This window comes from Mastigoproctus giganteus, chromosome 8 (genome assembly GCF_048544385.1).
Source record: "Mastigoproctus giganteus isolate SK-2022 chromosome 8, ASM4854438v1, whole genome shotgun sequence".
Classification (NCBI taxonomy): domain Eukaryota; kingdom Metazoa; phylum Arthropoda; class Arachnida; order Uropygi; family Thelyphonidae; genus Mastigoproctus; species Mastigoproctus giganteus.
In genome coordinates this window covers 48562750-48579796 of record NC_143582.1, presented here as the reverse complement: position 1 = coordinate 48579796, position 17047 = coordinate 48562750, and the positions used below count along the sequence as shown (strand labels likewise).

The 17047-nt window shown below is 35.3% G+C and overlaps 1 protein-coding gene across 1 annotated transcript in view; it reads right to left on the bottom strand.

Annotated features, from left to right (window-relative positions):
* The window catches only part of RpS4 (ribosomal protein S4), a 55393-nt gene that overhangs the window by 32055 nt on the left and 6291 nt on the right, over positions 1 to 17047 (bottom strand). The window contains exons 2-3 of the mRNA XM_090379355.1: positions 7977 to 8054; positions 5000 to 5180 (exon numbers count right to left, since the gene is read on the bottom strand). Of these exons, the coding sequence (XP_090235481.1) occupies positions 5000 to 5180; positions 7977 to 8054 (259 nt within the window). The remainder of the gene's footprint in view (positions 1 to 4999; positions 5181 to 7976; positions 8055 to 17047) is intronic.

Sequence of the window (17047 nt, the reverse complement as noted above, 5' to 3'; positions counted from 1 at the left end):
ATTTTTGCAAATGATATTGCATATTTGCAAAATGGTCGAATTTTTTTTTTTTTTTTGAGATCCTTGCTAGAAATTGATATTTATATGCAAAAATACTACTAATCATGTCACCTACATTTTTATTTTTGTCTTATAATTCCAAATTCAGATCACTTAATTTACTGGTAAAATCTGCCAAAAAAGCCAGATCACACAATCACGCCGTATCGTGTAGCTGCTGATAATCAACACCACTTTGATCAACAAATTTTTTAATTTCATTCGGCAAATTTCGAAATCTCTGTTAGAAACTTACTGCAACTTAGCCACCTCACATCTGTGTGTAAAATCAGATCTGGTTCTTTTTCATCGAGTTGCATTTTTAAGTCTCCTTTGAAGAGATTGTCCTCTGATGGAATTCATGATTTTGAAAGTGATGTCCATAACACTTTTTGTATTTAATCTTTTGCTGGCTAACACTTGTTGCTGGATGATACAGTGGTAACTCAAAAAATCTGGGAATTCATCATCCTTTTGGCACAATGCGATGAATCCGTTAAGATGCCTCGTCATTCTTTTAGCTCCATCTGTTGTTACTGATACGAGCTTAAATAGTAGTAATTTAATTTTTTCAATAAAATGTTTGAATGAGTTAAAGATATCAAGACTTCTAGTCCTTTCTTCTAGTGGCAGAATCATCAAAAACCATACGAATAAAGTGAGCAACTGAGCTGTATCACTGACAACTGTGGATTCATCCAGTTGTAAAGAAAAGGACACACAATTAACAATATGACCACGCAATTGTTCGCTCACATTTTTACTCATTTTTTCGATGCATCGCATCACAGTATTTTGAGATAATTGCAGATCTCGAAGAGCACTTTTAATTTCATTTTTGTTCTCTTCAAAAAGAGAATCTGTTATTTCTAAAAATGCATCTTTGATGAATTGACCATCAGAAAATAATCTGCATTTTTTTGCAAGATGATGACTCACTTTAAATGATGCTACAGTTACTGCTTTAGATTGTAAATTAGGTGTCCTGAAAAAAATTTTGTTGTACGAATAATCTGGATTTAAGTTCTTCTAATTTATTTTTTCTAAGGTCACTATTCGACGGAAAATCCGATTGGTATTTACCATGGAGTGGGTTGAAGTGCCTTTCTAAATTTCCTTTTTTTGGGTATAGCCACAGAAGCATTGTAAATCAAACAGCAACATCTTTCTTTTGTTTGTCAGTTGTTGACTATTTCTACATGCACAATTACTATAAATAAATCGGACATCTGGAATAAAAAATACATTTTTTATTCCAGATATATAAAAAATTTTGTATTTAGAGAATTTTAATTTTAACCTGTTTTTTTAAAGACAGGATATGCACTTTGACAAAAATTAGTCAACATTTAGAGTATTTTTTTATTTCTTATTAATATTTACAAGATCTTGTATAGATATTTTATCCCAAGTAGCCACTTCCAATTAACTTTTAAAACATGCTATTCAGCATTTCATCTCTTTAGAACATACAGTAACAAACATTTTAGAGTAAAATATTTTAACATTGCACTTGCTGTTAATTCATGATTTTGGTCTTGTTCAATATTTTAGAATTTCACTTAATTAGTGACCCATTCATAACTACACTGAAATAAATTTTTCTTCCAATTCAGCTGCATCCTTGAGATTTAATTCAATAGTACAGCAAAGATAGTCTAAAACAGTAAATTTAAGTAACAAAATTTTACCTGTTTCCCCCTCACTGAATACAAGGTGTGGCTATTAAATAACAAGACTGTACACACAGCCACTATATAACAAGTGCCACCTCTGAAACAAAGGCACAACAGTTGACCTGGACCCTTTCCTGATCATAGGGGAAACTAACAGTCACATTCCAACATGCTCATTCTCTCTGCAGTAAGACAGGTTTGTTTTCATTACCTTGTGTTTTAGCATTTCGATGGAAAAATGTGAGACAAGACAAAACAAACAGCAAATCAACCTCAAATTTTTAACAAAACTAAAGAAAACACCAACTGAAAGTTTCGACTTGTTAAGTCATGTTTATGGGGAAGTTGATGGGGAAAATATTTTTAGAAGAGGGAACGAGGAAGACTGCGAATGACCAGGCTGTCTTGTATTCATGAAAGATGATGAAAACGTGGACCGTTTAAGCATAGAATGGTTCAAGGGAAGAGAACTGAATTTTTGAAATTCCATGCTCCTTGTTTTCTTCCATATTAAGGGAATTATTATGTCCCACCAAATCAGACTGTCAATCAAATATACTGCATCGAAGTTATGACAAGGTTGCAAAAAAAAAAAAAAAAAAAAATTCTGAGGAACACACCTGAATTGTGGAAGAATGGTTGGATGCTCCAGCACATGACACACATACTGTTCACCAGTTTCTGGCCAAAAACCTAATATCTCCGCATGCAAACGTGCACCGTACTCAACAAACCTAGCCTCCTGTGTCTTTTTATTTCCTTAAACGAAAAAGCAAACATAAGGGAACCAAGTTTCAGTCCACTGAGGACATTCTGGGGGGGAGGAATGATCGTAGTGTTAAAGGTGCTTACAAATGATGACTTCCAGAAATGTATGGAACACTGTGTGCAAGCCCAAGGCAATTATTTTGAAGGGAATAATTTGTAAGGTGCAAAATATTCATTATATTTATTCTATTACAAGTCTCATTATTTAATAGCCACGCCTCATGCATCTGAAAATTTCTGTGAAAACTATTTTATCCATGAGCAACAGGTCCATATCCTTAATAATCTTTATCTTCTACTCAATAAAGAGAAATGTCTTCTAGTTTAGCAATTTGAACTCTTGTGAGAATGGCTCTCGCTTTTAAAAAAATCAACAATATTAACTTCATCTATGAGTCATTATTTAATAGCCATGCCTCATGCATCTGAAAATTTCTGTGAAAACTATTTTATCCATGAGCAACAGGTCCATATCCTTAATAATCTTTATCTTCTACTCAATAAAGAGAAATGTCTTCTAGTTTAGCAATTTGAACTCTTGTGAGAATGGCTCTCGCTTTTAAAAGAATCAACAATATTAACTTCATCTATGAGGTTCCTTTTCAAAAAGCATAAATGACACAGAAATACCATATCCTTCCTTTTATTCTTTGCAAATAAACCAAAGAAACTGATTACTCATTTCTGCTATTTATTTACCAGTCACCAATTTTTTTCTGCTAAAGTTTTTTTTTTTTATATAATTCTTTTTTGTCATTTAAAACCCATTTTCAACCACACTTTTCTGTTCTTAATACGGCAAAGCAGTGGGTGCTCAAAGTATGCATGTTAGTGTGTATATGCATGGTATATCACGTACTGTTACTCACATGCTTGAGGGAGGAGGAAATTCTAGCATTTATAATAAGCAACAAATTATTCACAGAATTCAGAGACAACACAACACTGCCCATTACTCAAGGGTTCAAAAGAAAAATCACTGGCTGTCATTTTCTTTATCAAGCAAACATTTTTAGCCAAAAACTCTTATTGTTAATTAAAATTAAAATGCATGAATGTAAAGATGGGAGAATTAAAGTTCTTTTTAAGTTAGTCATTACAAATTACTACTCTTACATCTACACTGACTAGTCACAGAGCACTTGTGTAAACCTATGACCAGTTTGATGTTACTTTAAAGCAGTTTAGAGTGAAAAGAGAGAATGCCCAGTTGATACAGACCAATTGGAATCTATCCAATTGGTCTGTATCTCATGTATGTATGTATGCTTTAAAAGATTTCTTTATTGAGATGTCCAGTGGCTGACATCTGATGTCAATAAACTGCAGATAACTTGTTTATATCAGCAATTTTTTCCCCCCATTACAATGGTCTGAAGTGGTAAAACAATAAAAAGGCTAGCTTTTAGAGAGGGCCACTTGCACATTTAGCCATACTTTTTCCCAGCCACATCAAGATAAAATTTCACAACTGTAACCAAACATCTTTTCACTTGTACTCAGACGCTGGGCATTTTCTGTGTACAACTCTAAGCAGGTCTGAAGTGATGTCAAGCCCATGACTAGCCACAAAGTGCAATTGTGTGAGGTGTTTAGTTACGTTGAGCAGTTTGTGCATAGTACAACAGAGAGCAGTGATACAAAAAAAAAGGAACGTCAACCTTTTTTTATTGGATTACAAGCATTAAACAACAAATAGCACCCAAAATATGGATACTTTCTCCCCCCCCCCAAAGGTATGTAAAATCATAGATCATTCGTGTATACAAATTATAGAAAGAAATATTGGCAAAAGATGGGAGAAATTTAGTTTTTTTCACAGTACAATTGTTCTTTCTCATATTGACTAAATTAATGAATTATCATCTGTCTATTCACAAAAGTATGACAATGAAACTAAAAAATTATCGACATCTTAAATGAGTATTATGCTTATAAATACTGCAGAGTGATAGAGAATCCTAAAAATTTCCTCCGATATTCTCTCTTGATTTCTCTTAATACCAACATGTTCTGAATTGTACAGATACTTCAAATGTGTTTAAATCAAAACGAACATATTTTAGTCCCCAGAACTTCAAAATAGTTTTACTGTAAAAAAAAAAAAAAAATCTTGTCTTCAACTCAAATATTACTGCTATATAGAACCACTGCAATAAAATGTCTACAGTTTACCCCTAAGGTTAACTGTTAAGTTAAGAACCCCAACAAACACTGGAAGCCTGAAACCTAGCAGACTTCTAGGTCTATATAATACCTATGACAACAGAACCCCACTTAACCTTTGCTAACTTTATACACACATACATCCTTATATGTCTACTCCTATTTTAAAATAAGAGGGTGAAATCAATTTAACTAACTGAAGAAAGTATTTTGGTGTGTTTTTTTTTTTTTTTTTTTTACATAACCATTATATTGTAAACCATGTATAAAATCTAAAAGACAAAAAAAAAAATAATAATAATAAATAAATAAAATAAAGACAAAAAGGAATCCATCAAGTTTAAACACACCCATAAATCCAGCTGGATATGTAGTATCTGTTCTTACTTTCCCATCGACTTTAATCAATCTTTGCATGGTAATTTTCTTGGCTTCGGCATATGTTAATGCATACTTCATTCTGTTTCTTAACATTATGATCAATGGCAATGATTCCCTCAGCTTATGTGGCCCAGTGCTGGGCCGGGGTGCCTGAAATGGAAATTAGAAATCATGCTCAATGTCAAGAAATACTGATAAAACTACATTTATTTAGGCAAATGTAAAGATACTGCCGGAGCAAAAGAAAAGAAAAAAAAAAAGTGATAATACTGCTTTGACATGTCCATAAGTTGCTATCTCACTTAAGATATACAGCAATTACCACTGATCACATTAAATTCCACTTCACAAAACAGGTTGAAATCATCAAAATGCATCATAACCTTATCACTCATTGGAGTTAATTTCAGTTATAAGAATGAAGTCGGATTAAACACAATATGGTATCTTTAAGTAAAGCAGAAGTGAGAAAACTGCAGGAGACTTAGGGATTTGCATGGAGATGCAGTAACACCTGACTCACTAATCTTTCACAGGGAAACTTGCAAAAGTAACTTCCAACATCTGACAGAAAAAACTGTTTGCTGCATTCACCACTGTTACTTCACTTACTGAATAATTTTTTTGTAATCAGTAGGTCAAACTATGCTTTCATAATCTAGGAAAGGAAAGGATAGGACACTATTCTTTTCTAGATTATGAAATCATAGTTAGAATAGCAAATATCACTAACTGCATGTAGGGATTTTCTGTTCTCTATACCAAGCTAGTAAAAATCCCCACAAGCAGTCATGTAAATCATTACTGCAGAGAATTTTCCTACTGTGCCTCCATAAGTTTACAAAAAGAAAAAATATTTACTAAAATTCTCCAACATGCCAATAAGAGTTCTACTCTAAAAGGCATGGATTAAGGTAGGTTTACCTCTACCTTTAATGATGTTACTTATTTCACAATAAAGAAAGTCCTTAGAAAAGAAATGATGTATACATTTTCCGGAAACAAATCACGTACAAGTTAAGATAACAATATAGAATACAACAATTGGCATCCAAAGTATATTAAAAAAAGGAGGGATCGTTATTCCAAAAGAAGACTTTTGGTACAATGAATCCTTTTCTCAAGGTGACCAGATTTTGCAGCACTATCCTGTAGTTTTACTTCCATTTTTAAATATGTAAAAAAAACTTGAATGAAGATGGCAGCTGTTGAGAGAATCAAGCACCATGCAGTCATTGGCTATCTTCATTTAAAGAAAATGTTGCCAAAATAAATTTATGAAGACATGCAGTAAACAGAGTAATCTTGTCCTTCATATGACACAGTCAAAAACTGGGTTGCAAAATTTAAGTGTAGACAAGACAGTGCTGAAGATGTAATCCACAGTGGGAGGCCTGTTACCATGTTAACACCTGCAAAAGCAGATGCCATTCATAACCTGATTATGCAAGACTGCAGAATAACACCAAGATAACATCTGACACCTCCCATGAGCAAGCTTGCAATATTGTAGTGAATGTTTTAGGAATGAAGGTTTCTTTGAGATGGATCCCTAAAGCCCTGAACACAGATCAGAAGCGAGAAATAGTGAGGTGTTGTTATGCAATTATGCAGCATTTTGAAGCTAATAAAGCTCAGTTTTGGGGGCAGCATGTCACTATAGACGAAACATGAATGAACCCCCCCTTCCCCCCATAAAAAGTAGAGTGCTGAAGTTAGCTGGGAGAGTCATGGCATCCATCTTCTGGGATACAGAAGGAGTGATTATGACTGATTTCCTGGAATGAGGTGCCATTATCAATGCAAAGTATCATTCTAACCTACTGAGATATTTCTGCAAGAAACAAGCTCAAGAGGCAAAAAAATTGGCCAAAGGAGTCATCTTGCAACAAAACAGCACAAACACAGCATTTGTGACTTGGGCAACATTGTATGACTGTGGGTTCAAGCTATTACAGCTAACCACCCTACTCACAGCATTTCATTTGGCTCCATAGGACTATTTTCCACTTTCAAACCTAAAGGACTTCAAAGGATAGGAAATTCGACAGTAACAATGCTGTGATGGATGCAATTAACAATTAGTTTGAGTTTTTTGCATCTTGGTTACTCACAGGTCAGCATACATTTGCTGAGGCTGTCCATCACATGAAATCAAGTCTTGAAACAGCTGCCACAATGATGAAATGTTTATTACAAATGGAGCATTCACTTTTGGTTAGGACAAATGTTTAAAATGTCATTAGAAACTTTGGTTTACAGTGGATTAGTGTCATCTCAACATCATCTCACTGCCAACAAGCTTTGACATTGATGGTGAGGCGCCTCCGTAGCCAGGTCGATAGGAGCAGCAGTGCGTAGCACACGCTTCTTGATTAGACTGGGGTTCGAGCCCGTGACCACCAAATACGGAGGATGCGGAAAGGTCAGGGAATGACCACCGCCATATCCCCGGAGCAATATGGCCTTAGTTGCTGATGCTCCTAAAAACCAAACAAACAAACAACAAACAAACAAATTGATGGTGACTGAATTTCAGTCACCATCAATAGGCATCAAAGCATCCTCAAAGTTTTGTTTGTTATTTGGTTTTTAGGAGCATTAGCAACTAAGGCCATATTGCTCCGGGAAATGCGGTGGTCATTCCTTGACCTTTCCGCATCCTCCGTATTTGGTGGTGACTGGCTCGAACCCCAGTCTAATCAAGAAGCGTGTGCTAACGCACTGCTGCTCCTTCCCACCTGGCTACGGAGGCGCCACATCCTCAAAGGTGGAAATTGATCACTGAAACTGAAAATTGTATATATATACAATTTATAATGTATATATATACAATATACACATATAACATACATACAATTTTCAAATTACAGAAACTTATGAAATACATCAAGTAGCATAAATTTCACACTTCATTTATAAAGCAGCTTGAATAATTATACTTACAAAAACACCACCCAGCTTGTCCAACATCCATGACTTTGGTGCATTTAACCTTTTAAGGTGTTTTTTAGGCCCTCGTGCCTAAAATAAGTGTTAAATTAGAAAATAATATTAATAATTAAGCATTATTCAACTTTAGATTTCTATAAAAATATAAATCTAAAGATAACACAATGGTTAAATAAATATTAATAATAAAATAATTTAGTCTTAAATAATTTTAGATTTTTTTTTATTTTATACATGTAATTATCTTAAAATTAAAAATAATCTACGATAACCTTTAGATTTCTTATAAAAATATCTTCATTAAATTTCTCTCATGAACAAATCCAAATCCAGCAACCTTGGGATGAAACTAATTGCAGTTTCATCGTGCTGCGCTGCAGGCACAAATCTGTTCCATATCTATGCATCAGCTCTAAATTGGCACTATGATTCAAATGAAAAGTTTGCAGGAATACAGCAGCAAACAGTAGTAGCACATAGTAATCAGCATGAAAACTGGGATGGGGGGGGGCACCTCATCAATCACAAGTTAGGAATTATCTCAAAATTCACAACTGGAAACAGTAAAAGAAAGCAGGGAGTCCTGATGAATTCCAATGTTGCTGAACTCACTGGCATGAGTTTGGCAAAATAAGCTAATAATAGCTCGGAAAATATACTGGTTGCTAGCAACTAGTAGCAATCAGGAATGACAATGTGCTAACCAAAAATGCTGGACTTTCTTTCACTTTCTACTTTACCACAAGAGACTGAAACTGAAAAACAGAAACTTGTGACAATGATATTAAATCTGTATTAAATATAAAGTCACAATTTACCTTTAGTTCTCAATAGAAAAGTCCCCATACAGTTGACTTTCAATATAATTATCAACAAATGTTGGGCAAACATTCAATCACATAGGCCTTTGCACAGTCTGAATAAGTTGGTCTTCGTTTGTCAGTTATTCGTGGCTGTCCCAATATTGAACTATGGCTAGCATTGAAATTCTAGATCTTAACGTCAGGAACCAATAAAATTTGCAGTATATTGCCTAGCAAGTTTCAGCAATTTACTACAGGGTAAGAAGTAAATATAAACTAACTTTTTCAATATCTTTTAAATATTATTCAAATAATCCCCACTAAACAAAATTTGCTGCAAGTCATTTGTCAAGTTCCAAATTGATTATATTGATCGTTTTATGGAGCCAGAGATTGCCAAGAAAAGCAATCAGGGTGTGGAGCTTCTTACTAGAAAATGTTTAAACAGAAAAAGCTGAATAAATGTAAGGTATACACATAAATATCTATAACTTGCTAGCAACACAAAGAAAAACCACATTTGTGACTTGACATGTTTGAAGATTGCAGATCAGCTGGAAAGATACACAGGAGAAATCAACTTCAAGTATTTTGTAGCTGAAAGTTGTTTATTTCTTTCTAAATCTTTATAGTATTACCTTATTTTATGGTGGTAACACTGAAGCTGCAACTTTTTTCTTTTTCTGGGACAGACTCCACAACAGAATCGAACGATTCTGGCATTAATTTTGTTGATTAATTTAAAAAATCTCTGTTGCATTCTTGGCCTTATTGTTTTTCCATATTTCCAACATCTTCACTTACCTTTACCTGTTTACAAATATTGACAAAAGAAAATACACATCCATTTACATTGTATATTAAGGCCAGAGGAGGCTTACAACTTTTTTGTAACAAATTAAAAAGTAAAATTTTCTGGACAGTTTCTAGAAACCTTCTAGGTAGAAAATAGACAGTTCTTATAATTCTTAAGTTATCCATTATTCATTAACACGGGTAACACATTACATAACTCAAGTCCACAAATCGCATTAGCATTAGTAGTGGGAAATGATGGAAGAAAGCAAGCTTATACAGCATTAGAGGGAGGAAAAAACCATTTCACCTATTCATTCCCTCCAATTCTTCCTTGAATTTAAGCTATTAACTTCCACAACAACAGATGGAAGTTTCTTCCAGCAATCAACCACCTGCAGGCTAAAAGCAAACTTCCATATCTATTCTGCAACCATTCTTCATCAATTTGAAATTGTGCAATCCCTTAAACACTTCAATCAGATCATGTTGCAGGTGCCTAGGTCTTCAGATGCTGCAATCTGCAGAACTGAAGCCTTTCTTGGTAAAAGCACTCCTCCTCTGTTCCCATCACCAATCTCATTGCCCTTCTCTGCACTCGTTGCAGCAGCTCTACATCCTCCCTAAAATGAGAACTCCAGACCTGCATGCAGTATTCAAGTTGTGGCCTGAACACTGCCTAATACAAGGGATAATCAATTCCTTATCACTGTCAGCAAATTTCTTTTATATCATTGAGCTCCAAGTGATTAGTGGAGTTGGGAGAACGGTAGAGACAACAGATGAATTTGACACAATGAGGTAGAGAGATTTTAAGCCAGAGAAGATCAAAGAGAGGAGATTCCAAATTGCCAAGTCTCTGACAGGGAATATCAGAACGGACATATGCACAAGTACCACCTTTGAGGCAAAAGGAATCATACAGTGAATAATTTGGGCATCTGAGATGAGCAGTAGATGAATCAACCAATAACTGAGATTCTGTCAGAAAAAGTACATGGGGTTTGGCAAACTGCAAGTGGAAATGGACATTGTTGAGATTAGAACTGAGACCACGTATATTTGTGAAATGAATTAGGAAGTCCTTGGGAGGTTTAGATCTTTTCGCAGATAAGCTTGCTCTATTAGTTTGACAATTCATGGTGTATGAAGTAATGAAATTTTTGGATATGGCGTACATGTGGTAAGAATATACCCAGATCCTTGACATAACGTGGCCTTGACAATGCTCCCCGCATACACACTACTCGGACTCCCTCCAGTCACTATCTGGCAGAGTAGAGGTAGCAAGATTATACACTAGCTGATCCGGAAGCCTCCTAGAGTTACCAATAGGTTCGGTCCGGTGTACTAACTAGCGGCCGGCCTGCGAACACCGTTTTAGAGCTGTACCCTCGAAATGTAAGGAATATTGGATCTCGCCACGATGTTCATCATAACCTCAAAATCATCAATCATACTGCATGATGGAAGAGATAGGGAAGGGTTGACCGGAACTTAACTCTAGAGACTAAACATGGGTTCCACCACTTCAAGCCTCCAATAAGCAAAGTGGTGGTATTTCACCGGTTAATACATTTAATGCAACTTGCATTTAATGCTACACTGCTCTAATTTGTATAGCAATCTTTTATGTGCAATAGTATCAAAAGCTTTCCTGAAATCCAAGTATATGATATCAAAATTAATTTTTGCAACCAGTTCCTTTGTGACCACATCATAGTATCCAATCAAATTGGACAGACGAGATTTCCCCTTAACAAACACATGCTGTGTCTGAAGTATTACTGCACTCCTGTATCAATGGTCCTGCATTACTTCTTTAACTAGTGACCTCATTATTTTTCCCATACCACAAATTAAACTAATAGGTCTGTTGTAATTACAGTAAATCCTCATTAATCCAGACAGCTCTAAAAAAATTTAAGTGTAAAAATCAAACGACGATCAGGCTCAAAGGTCATATGTATTGTGTCCGAGGTCACTGGGCTGTGATGAATCACTCTGCACAAACAAACTGGTTCCCGGATGCGGTTCAGACAGTTCTTTTGTCTTTTGCTCCACAGTTACGTGCTTCTATCTTTTGTGCTGTACAGTTAAACAATGTCTTTAAGTAAGCCTAGTGTAGGACAGAAGCCTAAGCATAAAATGCTTTCTCTTCACGATAAACTATCAGTGATAGAAAAACTTAAAAAAGGAGCTTCAGCGTCCAGCATCTGTCTTGAGTACGGCATCGCAAAACAAACAGTGTCGGACATAATTTGTCTGTATCAGAAAATTGTAAGATTGAACTTGAAATATTCAAGTATGGAGACTACAGCTGGAAAGGCCATTGTTCTTCTTGAAAGGACATCCACATAAGAGGAAAGACTGAATACCAGTTGCCACCTTGCAGCCCATCTGATCAACTTTTCTAGAACCTGTTGCAGCAGTGTATCACTCTTACTGCCATTAGCAACCCTACCAACCTTCATATCATCTGCAAACTTGGACATTAATCCTGATATACTTTCATCAATATCATCGATAAATATAGAAAAATAGCAACAATGTGCCCAACACAGACCCCTGGGGAACTCCACTAATAACATTAGTCCATGAAGAGCAGTGTCCATTGATTACCACTATGTCTTCTCCCACTCAACCATCCTTTTATTCATTGTTGCAATCTGCCCTTAATGCCATACTGCTCCAACATATACAGTAGTCTGTGTGCAACAGTATCATGAGCTTTCCTAAAATCCAAGTATATGATATCAAAAGGGTCACATTTGCACATTTCCAGTCTGTGGAGACCTCCTGAGTCCAAGGAAGTCCTCATAATTATAGCTAACGGTTTGCTAACTTCCTTTGCTGCCTCCTTTAATATAAACAAATAAATTTATTTATTTATATAAATAAATAAATAACTGAATAGATTCCCATCCACCCCAGGTGAATTTCTTATGTTTGCTTCAACAATTTCTCCTCCACTTTGCTCTCCGTTATTACAAAATCATTTAGCTCCCTGCCAGAGTTTGATGAACATTTGGCATTCCCCAGCCAGAATAACTCCTCATGTGTGAATGTAGATGCAGATACTCAATTCAGATTGTCACCTATCTGAGCAGGATCATCAATATCAAGTGGACCAATCTAATTCATCCCCTTCCTTCTAGGGCTTACATAAGTACCACTGGGTACTTATATAAGTCCTAGAAGTCTTAATGTTTTTAGTTTTAAAGTATTAAAAGTATACATTCACTATGTATCTATTCGTTCCCATAGCAGTTAAACTGTTTTAAAAATACGGACGTTTTGTATTCACTCGCTCAAGATTGGGGTGATGGTTCAATGTATTTTGGGGTCCATAGGTTCCTGATTCCATGGTACATTGGTTCACTGATCTTGTCTACGAGAAAGTGGAATATAATCAATCGATTTATATAGTTATCCAACCCTGAGGGTATCAGCACCAAAGTGTTCTGTAAGACACCACAGAGGTAATTCTTTCATTTTTAAAATAATTTACTTATAACATAGAACTTATTGAGCCATTGCTACTCTGTTATCCATTAATTACATTCCTATAAATCCCTTTGACAATTCCACAAATTTCGCTTACTCTCCACCCATATCCTTTCGACCTCACAATCATGGGAGATTTCTTGCCTACCTCGTGTACAGAAATATACCAAATTAACACTTAGATATCCAGCAGTTAATTGATCTGCCCATCACTTTAGAAAGAGTAGAAATGCAATGGCAGACAATAATTGGATGGAAGGGATTTGTCACCCTGTTAGGAACTGGCTGGATATGAAAAAATTTCCAAGCAGAAGGGAAAACACCTTTGAAATAGAAAAGGCGACAAAGAACAGAAGTAAGCTCAGGAGCACAGGATTTGAGGAAAAGTGGAGAAATACCATCTGGACTTGGGGAGTTTTCTTAGCATCGAGATTGATCAAAATCTTTCTAACAAAAGACTACAAGAAGCATTGAATGGAGTGTACTGGTAATTGTAGAGATAGTTTATCAAGATCATCAATCTTAAAAGTTGGAAGAAAAGTAGGATGCTAGCAGGATAGCTTCAGCCATATTTGGCTGAAGTGGAAATAGGACCATTGGTTTGAAAGAGGTGGGAACAGATAGGCAAATGTTGTGACCAATAGCTTTAGCAAGAGACCAGAATGCTTGACCACCATTTGGACAAGAAGCATATTTTCTACTTTTAGCCTGTTCAAAATATAGTTTGAACTGATTAATAACTGCTTTACAACTGTTGCGAGCTTTAGTGTAGACAGAAAATCAACCAGGAGATTTAGATACAAGCCAATTGCAATATGCAATATTCTTATCTGGAACAGTCTTAGCATGTTTACTGGAAAACCAAGATTTAGATAAATGACTAGATTTTAAGATGGAGTTTGGAATAAAGGATTTCATCCATACAAGAATAATTTCACTGACACATTCTGAGCAAACGTTGACATCAGAAGATTTGAAACAACAATTTGATTAAGGAAAAGAAAAGCATTCTCATAGATCCTCCCATTTTTGCATTCTTGTCATTTCTTGTAATGTCTCAACACAAGGTTGAGAATGGTCACAAGAGAAAGGCTCCATTAGAGGAGGGACCATTACCAAGTTGTGATCTGAGGTGCATAAAGAACCACTCACCTCAACTGCATACTTAGAATGGTAGTTTGTGAGAAAGATCAAGTGTTGGCTGTGTGGTTAGGATTGTCTGGTATTCTTGTAGGTAAATGAACAATCTATGCAAGTTCATTAGTAACTGCAAAAACCTCAGCATCTCGACCAGTTGGGTCCATGTGACTAGAAAATGAAAGCCAGCTGGAGTTCTGAACATTATAATAACCAAGGAAAATTACCTTACTGTTAGGTAAGTTGGACTGGAGAAATTCAAATTCCAAAGAGTTCCAAGTGATTAGTGGAGTTAGGAGAACAATAGAGGCAACAGATGAATTTGACAGAATGTGGTAGAAAGATTAAGCCAGTGAATATGAAAAAGATATTCCAAATTATCAGATCTCTGACAGGGAATATCAGAATAGAAAAATAAGTTACATCTCTGAAGTGAAACCATACAGCAAATAATTCGGGCAACTGCGGTGAGCAGTGTATCGGCTGAATCAACCGATAACAGGGATTCTATCAGAAATAGTACATGGGGTTTGGCAGAATGTAAGTGGAAATGGACATCATTGAGGTTAGAACTAAGACCGCATACATTTGTGAAATGAATGAGGAAGTGTTTAGGAGGTTTAGATCTTTTCACAGAAGTTTTTCTATTAATTTAACAATTCATGATGCATTCAGTAGAATAAAAGGTGCCAAGGACATGCTATATGAAGTAATGAAATTTTTAGACGTCGCATACACATAGCAAGAATATACTTAGCTTCTTGACATGTGGCTTCAACAATGACTCCTGCATACACACTACTCAGACTCCCTCCAGTCACGCTCTGCCAGAGCATGACTGGAGAAATTCCCTGGAGACATTTAGCATTTAGAAATATGATCTGTTAGGCACTGATAGAGGAAACTTAGTGGTTGGGAATATTCATATCAGTTGCTATCCTTTTGAACTTGTTATTTGGTAGTCAGCACATTCCTTTGTTTGTTCTTTATTTCTTATATCAAAGAATCTTTATTCCACTTGGAGAAGTGTCTAAAAGGTTAGCAGGTATATACAGTCAAACTTACCTATAATGAATTCGATAAATCCAGAGAAAAAATTTGTTATAGAGAAATTTCGTTATACAGAGTATCTTTTTTATTAGAAATTATCTAATTAGAAAATGAAAACGAATCTACATTTATTTTTAATGTATTTTATTTCAAAAACATACTTATTTAAATCACGTTTACACAATTTTTGCCGGTAAACATCACAAATTAAAAAAAAATCTGTAATTTTCGTTTGCACAGTACAATTAAAAAATTGTCTGATTCTCAAAAAAAAAAAAACTCACTTGTTCAGAGCATTAAAAACATTATCAGGGACATTTTCACAAAACTGTAGACCCATACAAACCGTTTTAAAAGCGTTAATCATTTCTTCATGAGTTGGCTTTTCTAAGGTTGTTCTGATGCGTCTTCAGCATCATTTCTCCGTGATCATGGTCGTGTCTAACACTGTTCAGCAGTATTTCATCTTCATTTGGATGTTCTGCTGTGATCTACATAAACAACTATCCAGGTGTTATTTCATTTTCGATGTTTCCGGACAATTCTAATAATGTCCAATAGTTTTCAGTTGTAAAAGGGCCAGTTCATCTTGTTCGTCCAGTCGTTGTTCGACTTCTGTATCCAATGCAAATCTCGCTTTCGAAAAACAATTTTGAATAGTGTATTCAGTGACATCGTTTGTCCAAACTTTTGCCAGTTCAGAGATGCAATCTCTAAGTTTAATTGTAACCTCCAAGTTTCTATTTTCTGATAACGCATTGACAATCTTCATTATTATTCTCTTTCGATAATGAAATTTAAAATTTTTAATAATGCCTTGGTCCACTAGCGGAGTTTTGACGTTATGTTTGGTGGTAAAAACAAGTCCTCCTCACTTTTAAGTTTGGCAGGATGTACCGGACAGTTGTCAACACAATTTTCCTTTTTAATTTTTTTGTTATACGCTTGTCTAGTTTTAATATCCATTCTTCAAAAATATCACTTGTCATCCATGCTTTTCTATTAAAGGTGAATCAACTTCCAAAGATTTTGTGCCTCTAAAACATCTCGTGTTTTTTGATATTCCGATGACTAAAAGTCTTAATTTTTCACTTCCTGTCATATTTGCTCCAACTAGCACAGTGATTCTTTCTTTGCTTTGTTTTCCGCCAAAACATTTATCATCCTTAAAAGCAAGTGTTCTATTCAGTAAACATTTAAAAGAATAAACCTGTTTCATCAGCATTAAAAACATCCTTACACTCATTCTTCGCTTACATTAACACTTTCTCCACAAATAACCTTTTCTGCAATTCTGTGGCACTTCTTAAATTTATCTAGCCACCCAGTGCTCGCATTAAATTCTGTATTTGCACAGTCCCTTGGAATGAAATTCCAAGGAACTGTGCAAATTTCAGAGCTTGTTGCTTAATTATTAGGCCTGATATTGGTATATTCTTTTCACGTATTATTTGCACCCATTTTAGAACAGCTTTATAGACATCTTTGTATATACATAACTTAATTCGTTTCTTGTCGGCTCCTCCTTCAACTGCATTTAAAATTGATTCTCCATTTTTTAAAATCGTAGATCAACTGCTTGCAAGTATGCCATATTTCTCCGCAACATCTTTTTTCTTAAAACCCTGGTCAATATCATAACAATCTTTGTTTTATCATTAATACTTAAACACTTTCTTTTCGATATTTGTTTCCGCAATTGTAAAAATTACTCGACTGCAGCTCTTGCCAATACATACACCGCAAACTTCGCTGCACTGGCCATATAGTGAA